The 11519-nt window shown below is 39.0% G+C and overlaps 1 protein-coding gene across 1 annotated transcript; it reads left to right on the top strand.

Moving 5' to 3' along the window:
• The first annotated feature begins 2241 nt into the window (after positions 1 to 2241).
• GAL (galanin and GMAP prepropeptide) lies at positions 2242 to 10806 on the top strand. The gene is made up of 6 exons (XM_074884899.1): positions 2242 to 2291; positions 2476 to 2556; positions 3227 to 3281; positions 4753 to 4839; positions 8070 to 8147; positions 10516 to 10806. Exons 2-6 carry the CDS (start codon positions 2476 to 2478, stop codon positions 10566 to 10568), a joined length of 354 nt encoding a protein of 117 aa, XP_074741000.1. The 5' UTR covers positions 2242 to 2291; the 3' UTR covers positions 10569 to 10806.
• The last annotated feature ends 713 nt before the right edge of the window (positions 10807 to 11519 follow it).

Consider the following 11519-nt stretch of genomic DNA (forward strand, 5'->3'; position numbering starts at 1 on the left):
TTGTTATCAATGCTCATTGTTCTATTGACTTGAGTAAATTTTAGATGATCTTCATTGTGCATTTGTCTGATGGTGGAGCTCTGGTGAGGAGTAGGCTACTGCAAATTCCGTTAAGCCTTTACAATTAACCAAGCAGCAAATAAATCAGTGAAGGAATTAGTACATTGAAGGGGCACCTCAATAAGAAAATAACCCATGTAGTCACAGACAGGGCCGTTTTTCAAGCTGAGCTAGAAAAGTCAGGCTTCAGACTAATTCTTCTGTCTGAGCGGTGAGATTTAAAATTCCTACGGAATAAAAAAAAGACTAATAGCATTCTTGACAAGGAAAATTGAGGGAATGAGAACATCAATTGTAGGAATGACTGATAAAATTATTTAATTGACACTAACCTAAAGATAGATTCAGACAAAAAGTATGATGGGCAAGTGATGGATTAAGCCTTCGAGTATACAAAGAGGTTTTCTTCTGCATCTGACTAGTGGAGATGAAGAGATCATTTTCCTCTATAATTGGACAAGAAGATGGAAGTATTGTGATGAAAAATTGGAATAAAAATTACAGGTTAAAATACATTGTTTCAAATACTTTTTACAGGAGCCTGGAGAACAAACTGTAGTCAAAGATCACAGAATTAACACATTTTAGTCATAACGCTTGAATGTAAATTTTGACATCTCTTGATAGAATTTCTGTGGTTTTATTTGAACAACACAAAGAACACATTTTGTGTCACAGAAAAGCTTCAGGTTTCAAAAATGACTTTTGGGGAGTTGACAGTTGAAAGCTAGGAAATTCCAGAAGTGCATTTTTGATAAGGTAAAGGGAAGCAACACTGCAAAAAATGCTAGTGGTGTTTTGCAGATGTGTCTAGTCTGAATTGTGAGGATCGTGCAATGGCTGACAGTACATCCTCAGCAAATGATAAAAACCATGAAATTAAGTCTACAAAGTTGAGCTTCCCATTTATGTACATTAGAGTTTAAGAATTGTATAAAATAAACTTTATTCAAGCAGTTTTAGATGAGAGAGCCAATGACATGGCTGGACTGTTATAACCCTGCTGCTCCTGACAAAAGAGAGTAGCAAACAGAACTGTGAGACACGGCTTCTTCTAGCCTGGATTGTGAACATTATACTACGTTGAAGCAAAAAGTTGTTTGTTTTTAAACTGGTGAACAATAGTCGGATTGCGTTGTTTTGTGGCTGTCTCAGCTCCACTTTCAAGTTCACATACACGCGGTGTAAAAGTTTGCAGAGAATCTTAAGCAGATTCAGAAAATAAGTATAACTTATTCTGTGCAACATCCGTGATGCTTTTTTACTGAGAGATGAATTTGAGGGACTTGTAGTGAACAAACTCATCTGTTGCAGAGAAAATACAATTTGGCAGGGGAAAAAAAAAACATTGGGATCTCTGCCTTGTAAGTCGATTTTGCACATCCTGATGCCAGCTGTAACCATAACTAAGATAAGCAAACTGGTGAAAGTTTACTGGGTGTAAGTTAACAGGCTGAGGCTAGTCTAGTCCCTGGGGAGAGCTACAGCCCCAAGCTTTCATATATAATCTTTAAAAAAAAAAAAAAGTGGTATCTCAAATACGAAGCAGTGAGGAAGTACAGTAAGTTTTGACTCGGTGCCTTCCCTGATGCTAGAGAAAAGGGCATGAGTGAGAGGGATTTTGGGGGTCCAGGAGTGGGCTGGCCGCAGGGAGCCGGGGGGTGGCAGCCGAGCGGGGGGTGCGGAGCCCCCCGTGTCCCGCAGCGCAGAGCCCGGCCCCTGCGGGTGCCGCCGGCCACATCCCCGCGGGGCTCTGCTCTGGGCGGGGGGCTCGGGGTCCCTGCTCGCTTCACGCCGCCCTGTTCCCACCGGGGACCGAGCCCCGGGGTGGCGGCACCGTCCGGGCTGCCCAGAGCGGGGTCCCCTCGCCGCCCGCCGCTGGTGGCCCTGCCCGCAGCTGCCCGCGGCTTCCCAGCGCCGCTCATCGAGTCGCGGTCATTGTCGCCTTTCCCGAGGCAGCGGGTTGCCCGGGGGGGATGACCCAGGGGAGGCGGAGGAAGGGGGGGGGCGGCTCTCGGCTCCCCCCACCCCCCCCCCGAGGCCGCCCCTGCCGCAGCCCATAAAGGGCGGTGGGAGCAGCGGGTGGGCGCGCCGAGCCCAGCCCAGCCGAGCCCAGCCCAGCCCAGCCCGCGGCCATGCAGTGAGGGACCTGTCGCGGGACCTGTCGCGGGACCTGTCGCCACCGCCCGCCGAAGCGCCGCGAGGGAGCGGCCGCGGCCCCCCAGCCCAAGGTACCCCCCGGCCGGCCCCTCCTCGGGGGTTTGGGGGTGCCCCCCCGCCCTGCCCCACGGGAGAAGGGTCACCCCGCTGCCCACCCGCGGCGGGAGGTGCTGACATGCTCGGGGGGGTCCGTCACGGCGCCGGGACTGGGGCGCGGGGAGCTGGGGGCGCTCACCCTCGGGCGCTTTTTTGCAGATGCAGAGGTGCGCTGGTTTCCTCTTTCTGGCGTTAATCCTTTGTGCCGCCCTGTCAGAAACATTCGGACTGGTTTTCTCAGTAAGTACTGGTTTCCCCGGGGGCAGCACCCACCTCTCGCCGGGCAAGTCCCAGCACACCTTGCAGTGCCAGGCGCTGTCGCTGTATTTAGATGGATGGGCTGGACAAGATGCAGCACTCAAACACTTTGGGCAGTAAACAGGTTTTTAGTTAAGAATTTGGGGCTTTGAATACTTGTAACAAATAATATGACTAAGGGGAAAAAGAGTGTCTAGCTTATAGACCAAAACTGAACGGGTGTCCCATCTGACTCGGAAAAGGGGGTCTACATATGGACTTTTTAAATAAACAGTCTGTCATGTAATTACAATTAAAAGAAAACATTGCTGTTTCTTAAGGCGATTATCAGGTGGTAATAGGAACTTGGAGTATAAAGTCAAAATTTCTGCCTCCAAAGTGTGATTTGCAGTTTCAGTTATGTGGTGGGAAATCTTCACCCATGGGTGTCAATAGCAAAACTATTGACTTAGATGGGGAGGGGACAAGAGTTCACCATTAATATTTGGTGAACTTCAATATTATTGGCTTTTATTTTTTACAATATTTCTTGATTTCAAGCCTTCAGAAGACACTTTCTGCTAGGAGAATGTCCATTTGGGTGTTGTTTCCTTTATCTTCAGAAAGCACTGCACAGTTCACGCAATAACATTTTTGCGTTTTTTCCTTCAAGGCAAAAGAAAAAAGGGGCTGGACTTTGAATAGTGCTGGTTACCTGCTTGGGCCACGTAAGTCAAGCACTCTTTTTTTTGCTTTATTTCAAAATGCAGAAGGCTGTGGATTGGGGTCTTTTTTTTAATTTATTTTGTAAACCAGTTTGCTGTAGTGTGCTACTCACGTTCCTGACGAATACAGTAATTTTGTCTAAACCTGAGAGACTGAAGAAACTAATTTGGGAAAATACTTGTTAGGTATTTGTTACATGCCTATTATAGAATTGAGTTCTTACAGATAATGACTGTTCTTTTCTAAAGCAGAGTTGTGCTGAGAGGCTTTATATCCAGAAGCACGTCAGGTCACTCTTTGTGCTTCTGGGCTGTAATTTTCACATGACAAATACTCTTCCCCCCTGCCCTGAAGTGTTACAAAATCTTATAGCATCTTAGATGTCAAGGGAAGAATGACAAAATGTCACATTTTGGCACTTCTCAATGCATTTCAGATTTCACCTTTAAATCTATTTGAAAATGGCTTTGCTACCTGGCTTTATTCTACTACTTCTTTTTTTTTTTTTTTTTTTTAAAGCAAAACAAATTAAAACAATAACATGCAAACTCATGACTGTAAATATTAACAATTCACTATGTGAAAAATATTTAATGTACAAAGTGTTTAAAATACAGGAACACATTGGTTGACAAAGATGGATAATCACAAATGTAGATTATAAGAAAAGTGAAATGCTAAGCTGTCTCAAATATCTGTCCTTCTACCATTACTTCTTGTTAATGTAATAACATTACCAATGCTTCTATATTTTCAGTCTCAGTAATACGTGACAAATACTACAGATACTTACTATGATTCTCTTTACTCTTTTTAATTAACCTTAAGAATACCTAAAAAAAAAAAAAAAAAGCATCTTAAATGTATTAACTGGTTCAGTCAATATAACTGGAAGTATATTTGCCTCAAAGCAGCTCTAACCAAATTGGCAAAGATACTGTGCGAAAATGTACTTGTCAAAGCGCCATTTATCTAAGACTGGGTAATAGGAATCATCCCTGGTTACAGGTCGTGTGGCTCAGCTTTTACTGCTAAAGGAAATGCCCATTGCAAGGGGGAGAGGAGACGCACCAGGGGCATGTAAGATAGCTTACGTGAATAACCTTCAAAAGCAGTTCTTTTAGCCAAAATCGTTGGAAACATTTTCTAAAAATAGAGGAAAGAGTAGCAAAAACAACTTCCCAAATTACATGTGAATGTACAAACTTACATTTTCTTTACAACTTCCTCTGAATTCAGTAACAGCTTCAGCAACTGAGTAGTACAGGATTGGGTCTGTAAATTATATAACTCATAAGCACAAATTCAGAAGAAAGATTATCTTATTTAGTGACACATTAATTGCTTCTTTGTCATTTTGTACATCAAAAGTGACCACCAGGATCTTTTCTTTGAAACCCATGAAAAGCAAGCAATATGGCAAAGATTGTTGTTAAGTCAATTAACTCCTCTGATTTTTAATTTATTTATCAGATGCAGTAGATAACCACCGATCTTTTAATGACAAACATGGTTTCACCGGTAAACGTGAAATACAGCCTGATGAGGATATTAAAGCAGGTAATGAAATTCTGAAAGCCAGTATTGTTGATTTGGTTTTTATGTTTAGTAATTTATTTACTGTTATTGATTTCACCAACTACCTAGATACGAGGTTCTTCTTGCACTTTAACAAAAATCCTAACAACCATGTGAAAGGAAGAAAAATTAAATTTGGCCATTCAGTGTGCTCTTTATCATAGTTTAAAACATCTTGGTGCCTAGGGAAAAGTACCAGAATTATGTTGCTTTTAAAGTATAATAGATCATATTACTTTTAATAAACCTAGTTTTTTCTTTTCATATATTCAAATAAATATTTCAAATGTCCCCCTAGACACTCAAGAGTTAAATTTTTTCAGCGAAGAAGTGAGCCCATAAAGGAATCTTTCAGTAGGGAAAGTTATAGAAACTGGCAAATATTTTTTAAATTCTGATACTCCAGAACTGAAACTAGACCTCAGAACTGTATGACACTGTTCATGTTGTAAGAGTCTTCACTATTAAAAAAAAAAAATAAATCCATGTTAAGTCTCACAATATTTCCTGTATTTAAACAAGATTGATTATCTTCATTAAAAGATTGAGAACCTGGTCAAAACTGAAGTCAGGTCAACATATTGTTTTGAGGTTGCATGTAGCAGAATTTAGTAAATGGCAAGGAAAAGGCAGCAGCCTTGTTCTGGATTCATCATCCAAAGCTGGGCCTCTACAATTTGTGTCTAGACTCCCTTTATGAAGAGAAGCTGGCACTTTTAGGATTTAGTTTGAACACCTACTTCAGGATAAGATGTAGAAACTTTCAGAAAAAAACCTGTTTCTTTCTCCTGAGGAGAAACTAAATCTGCTGCAGAAACCTGAAGTGAGCTGGGATGAATCTCATGTCTAGACTGTCCAGGGGTGACCTGTTCTCACTGCAGCCAAAGCAAGTGGTGTGCATGGGGTACTATGGGGGAGAACAAAGTCCCAGCCTCACAGCTCTGGCAGGCTTAAATCCAGCCAGCACAAAGCAAATGTAGCTAACACAAAGGAAGTTAATAAATACAGGAAATGTGCTTAATTACAATTTCATGGGCATCATTAATATGTAAATAGAACAGTTACATTAATACATTTCTTAGTTGTTACATTCTCAGAGTAACTGCCAGTTTAGTTCTGGTACATACATAGTGGGGGTTTGGGGGGGGGGGGGGGGGGGGGGGGGTGGAAAAAGGAGGGGGAAAAAAAAAAAAGGAAGAACCTACATTCCCAAACACTGGTGTAAAAATAATGTTTTGCCAGTCAGGAACAATGTGAAAAGCACCTGTAATCTAACAGTGCAGCTCACCCTGCAACTTGGTGCCATTTGTGGATCTATTACCAGCTCCTTTACAGGGAGAACAGGAATTATGGACTCTTCTGCCAGGTACTGCTGCACCTCCACATTTACAAGTGAACCCAACCAAACGTGTCTGAATGGGACCTGAAAATTATATAACTGCCTCTGTTATGAACGTCATCTTAGATGCTCTTCTCTCATCAAAAGCTTTTTTTGAAGCTAAAGTTTATTATAGGGTTCCTATCCAAAGAAGATTTGAATATTAAAAAATGGATAAAGTAGTCAGAATTCTTATTTTCATTAAAAATGAAGGATTTTTAAAGTTAAATTCTGATGATTATTTACAAAAGTATCTTAAAGTGGCAATATACATACATATTAGTACTGGAAAAGGATTCATGCAAAGCACTACTCTCCTTGAGGGAATGCTCTAAAATTCACAAGCTCTCCAGATAACCTAGAAGAACTTGTAAACTGTATTAGTTACTTAACAAGAGGTCCAAGGGGAAAAAAAAAAATCTATGAGCATAATCAGGAAAATCTTTAAATCCCAAGAGCATACTAGAGTCTGGAAGTAATTTGCTATACAGAATTAAGGTCAATAGCAGAATATGTAGAAATACACATGTACAATATAGTCAAGTCACTAAAGAAAAATATTTATCCAATAAGTAATACATTGGTAATAAAATCTGGGTCAATAAACTACTAATATAATAATGATTAATCTCAACAAAAATCCGTAACAGATTAGGTGGGAATAAAAATTAAATTAAGGAAAACTTCAATAATACAAGTATTATTAATGCAAGTAATAACAACATCTTTGTGTCAGTTCAAAGACTGGAAGACAAGGCTTTTAGATGCAAATTTCTTGAATGTATTCTTAAATGCTTACTCTCTATATACTAGAAACTTCCTGTCCCTTACAACTCTGCATCAATATTTTTTTATTTGTGCTACAGGGATCATTCTGCCTTCTGACCTGTATGTCACTAGAAGCCTAAATCTTTCCTTCTGTCACAGAAGAACTCCCCCAAACATTCACCTGCTGCAAAGTCAGTCTTTCAGACTATTTTCTGAGATTAAACACATCTCCTGTGATAACATCAAGGGACAATATTTTTCAGTGATGTAATAATGAACGGTCAGTCAGATACTGGTACCCATCTGTTCTGTATGCAGAGAACTAAATCTTAGCAAAATTACCTATAATTTGTTCTCTAATATAGAACAATTCTCCATCCTGTTGATAGAAAGCAAGATGTCTCCCTTTTTTTTTTTTTTTTTTTAGTAGACATAGCGTACTTCTCAACCTCCCAAAGTGCAATGAAAATCTCCCAGGGAGCTTGATAAATTGGGCCGTTTGGAAAGCATCAAAAGGCCTACCGCCACAAGATCAAAGAGTGTATTGTGTTAGATACACATGCAAAAACACACCTTTCTGAGATTTTAGAGAAGTCCCAGGCCTAGCTTTTGGGCTACAAATCTCATCTACATCACTTGAGTGGCTTATTGGGAACAAAGTCAGACTACATGAAGAGCTTTTAACTGTTTTGCAAAGCTGATGTAATTTGCTAAATTTACCATTCCCTTCAATCTCAGGCTAGTGGATGCGAAGGAGAGAGTTGAGAACAGAGGATAACTCTTCTGCAACAGAAGTCATAAGGCCTTAATGACCATTGAGGTGTCAAAGCAGCTCCTATGCAGCAGTAGCATACAAAATTGGGCATTTTTGATTCTGAGAATTGCAGTTACCTACCTTAATGTGGCTTTGTTTTTTCATGAAATGAGGTTTGCCATTAAGGACTTTAAGGAAAAGGAAATTTCAGACAGCTTTTTTTTCAGAGACCTTATAAACCTAGCCACATTGTCACATACAATATATCTTTATACCATGTTAACATTAATTAACAACCAACTTGTTTTATAGGGAATCTTGGAAGACCATTGGCTGATGAAAACATTGTGCGCACAGTAATTGAATTTCTGACTTACTTGCATCTTAAAGGTTAGTGAATACCTTTTTAATCTTTCAATTTTCTGGTGTGAAAATTACTGGCAAGATAGGACTATCCTTGAATGCACAAGTCTGCTATAGAATTGGATGTGCAAGACTCTGAACAGCACCTCTGGTGGCAGGGAGGAACTGTCAATTCCATTTTAGTGCACTTAGGACTAGGCCTGATTGGGAGAGGGCAGGTAGTCCTGCCAAACTGCAGCTCAGTGAATATCCAGCATGGCTGGGTTCTAACACCATTTGATTACTCTGGGCACTGTGAAAATAATAACAGCTGCTACTAAAATTGTATGGACCCAGCTTTTAGAAGACAAACTAAATGCTGATTACATGGGAGTCAGTATAAAACAATTCAATAACAAACTAGATAAGACCTCAGTTTAATGCCAAGAACAGTTGGCTGAAATTCTGAAACACTCGTTAGTGGCAAAAGAAATGCGTCTCCCTTTCTGCATCTACAATACAGTCACATCATAAAATTGCAACAACATTAAGCTGAATGTTGACAAACAGCTCAAAATGCTCTAGTAAAAACTCCATGGAGTCTCAAAATTGTGACAAAAATTGTAAAACTGAGCTTACAGCAGATTCTATAAGAATGGTAATTTTATTAGAGCATTAGGTGAAGAAGAAATCTGGCTGCTTCAGAGTTTTCATTAGTTTTTCTTTTTTTAAAAAACAAAACAAAACAACCAAACCCACAATTCTGAGCTTTTAAAAACCTCTTCAGCCCTTCTAAAATTACCTACAAAATGTTCAAAAGCATTATATATATTTGCAAAGAAAACAACAGGAAGGAAAAAAGTTATTTTTACTGCAAATCTTTGAGGAATTCTCCATCTCAGAAAGCAGACAGTTCAAGAAATCTGTAATTTCTATACTCTTACCTTTGTATACAACAAATTAGAAGCAATTCTGTGGCAAGTATATGCTTTAGAAAGTAACAAAGAACTGTGTGTTACATTTGTATTTTAATTATTAAAAGAGACTTTCAAGAGATCTGTTCATTTTCTGTGTATCTAGGAATCAAAATTCTGTACCTCTTTGGCATGATTTTCTAAATCATTTGCATCCACTCAAGTGAAATAATTCTCACTACTGAAAATATCGACCCAATGTTTATTGAATCAACTTTGCATTTGAAACAAAAACTCTTTATGGTTATTACTCAGGGCCTGAGATAATTCACATATATATTTAAGTGGAAGAGCATGTATATTTACTGTGGACAAAGTAGTAGCTTGTTTGTCGTGCCACTGAGAAGAAGGAGCCCTGAACACTCTTTTACTCCTACGTGAGCCTAGCAAGTAAACCCGATAACTGGACACACCAGAAAGGGTGCAAAACATGTTGAGCTCAAGCACGCGCTCTCTGAAGAGGGCTCTAAGAGCCGCTAAGTTGGGCAAGAAAATAAAATGCATAGAAATACAAATTACTTCTTCCCTGGGACTAATGAGCAAAAAAGGCTGTATTGTAACTCTAAGTAAAAATTCCTTGTTTAGGATAGTGATGACAAACAGCTGTTTTTATTCAGAAAAGATGGTATTATTACCTGTCCTTACAAAAAAAGGGATCTCCAGATCGTATAAAATGGCTTTTTCCTGAGATAGATCCTGTATTCCCAGGTTTTAAAGGACACAGGATGTCATCATATTATCCCTTAACAATATTTATCGGCAAGACCTAGTACAAACTGTTACACAACATCAGAACTGTAGATTTAGGAGGTGAAAGACATACTTGATTATGGTAGAGACACTTCAATATTTTTGCTCAAATGAAAATTTACTACATTAAATATATTGGTTTAGATATGGACGAGAGGGAGAAAAATCCCACTCATGGGATTCAGATTCAGGGAATGGTTATTCTGATTAGAGATACGTTTTGATCTGCAAGATAAAGTGAATATTTTAACTACTAAGAAGTATCTTGGTGATAACTAAAGTGGCCTTCAGCTCTTTCTCTTGAAAATTGCTCACTCCAGCTTTAAAGGCTTCCCCTATAGAGCAGGCTGTAGGATGGCAGCCGTAACTGGGTAATACTAAAACCTTTGAGATGCTGGGATCCAGCAATATCAGTTGATATATAAAATTGATATTATTTCATTGTTATTCAGTCACCGCTCTTTCTAAAAAGGTGAAATTATAGATGGAAGGTATGATTAACATTCAAAAGAGAAACTTAATAGTTTATAAATTAAAATATGAGAAGTTCAAAGATTTGCTGATTATAGTTGAGAGAAGAAAAATATAAAAATGTTTATGACTGAAATTGGATTTCATTATTTAATTGCCAAGATTAATATGCATACTTGCACATGTTAATTCTCTCCTTTTTATTGTTTTCCTTTTTGCAGAGGTGGGAGCACTTGACAAACTATCTTCACCGGAGGAAACAAACCAGTCTTGAAGAAGAATGCATTTTTATTTTGTTGTAGTGTAGATTTAGATTGAATTCTAAACAAAAGATCCAAGTGAGCCGAAGATGAGAAGTATTGCTTGCATTAATCTGATAAATGGTAAACAGCAATCTGTCCTCTGGTTGGTTCGGCTTTTAGTTTTTGTTTGCCCCTTTCTTTTTTTTTTCCTCTCCTGTGATGTTATAGTGTAAACTTTTGCCTTGGTAAAATTTTTCTGTAGGTAAATGATAAAATAAAAATAAAGAGCAACTACATTGTTTCATTTTAAAATTAAATACATACCAGCGCACAACACACCATATACAAAGCCCAGGTTAAATTGTAAGATTACACTGCAGCTATACTCTTCAAAATTACAGTAAAACGAGAACATGAATACTACACATCGAGCACTTCAGCTAACTAAGAAAAAGAACAGTGGCTACAATCTGCTGTCATACAGTCCTTTTTGGTCACAAACCTGTCTGTATTTCTACGCTTCATGGAAACCTTACTTCTTGTTCATGTTTTCATAGACATGAAATAAACTCCTGTCATTTTAAATTCCATACTATTTGCCTGTAATACACCAGCCCACGCACACCTTCACACAATGCAAATTGTGTAAGAGTGTGTGAATTGTGTAAGAGGTTTACACAAAACCTATGTGGAGGATTCCTATTCCGATGTCATCAAGAATACTGGATCTGTATTCTTTAAGGAAGAAACTCTCCCATCCACTCCAAGATAAAAAACATTATTTTATTTTATGAGATGCTTTAGTCTGAGTCCAACAAAGCACTTCAATGCATGCTTTATCCCTAAGAAAGAGCTTTGATACACCAGGACCAGAATGCTAGGCCCATACACAATAAACGTCAGACCAAGAGTAAGGAAAGGTTTGAGAGGATACAGAATCTTAGAAAGGTTTTTCACATTCAGCTGACTTCCACTCTCTGCAT

This window comes from Strix uralensis, chromosome 15, assembly GCF_047716275.1.
Source record: "Strix uralensis isolate ZFMK-TIS-50842 chromosome 15, bStrUra1, whole genome shotgun sequence".
Classification (NCBI taxonomy): Eukaryota; Metazoa; Chordata; class Aves; order Strigiformes; family Strigidae; genus Strix; species Strix uralensis.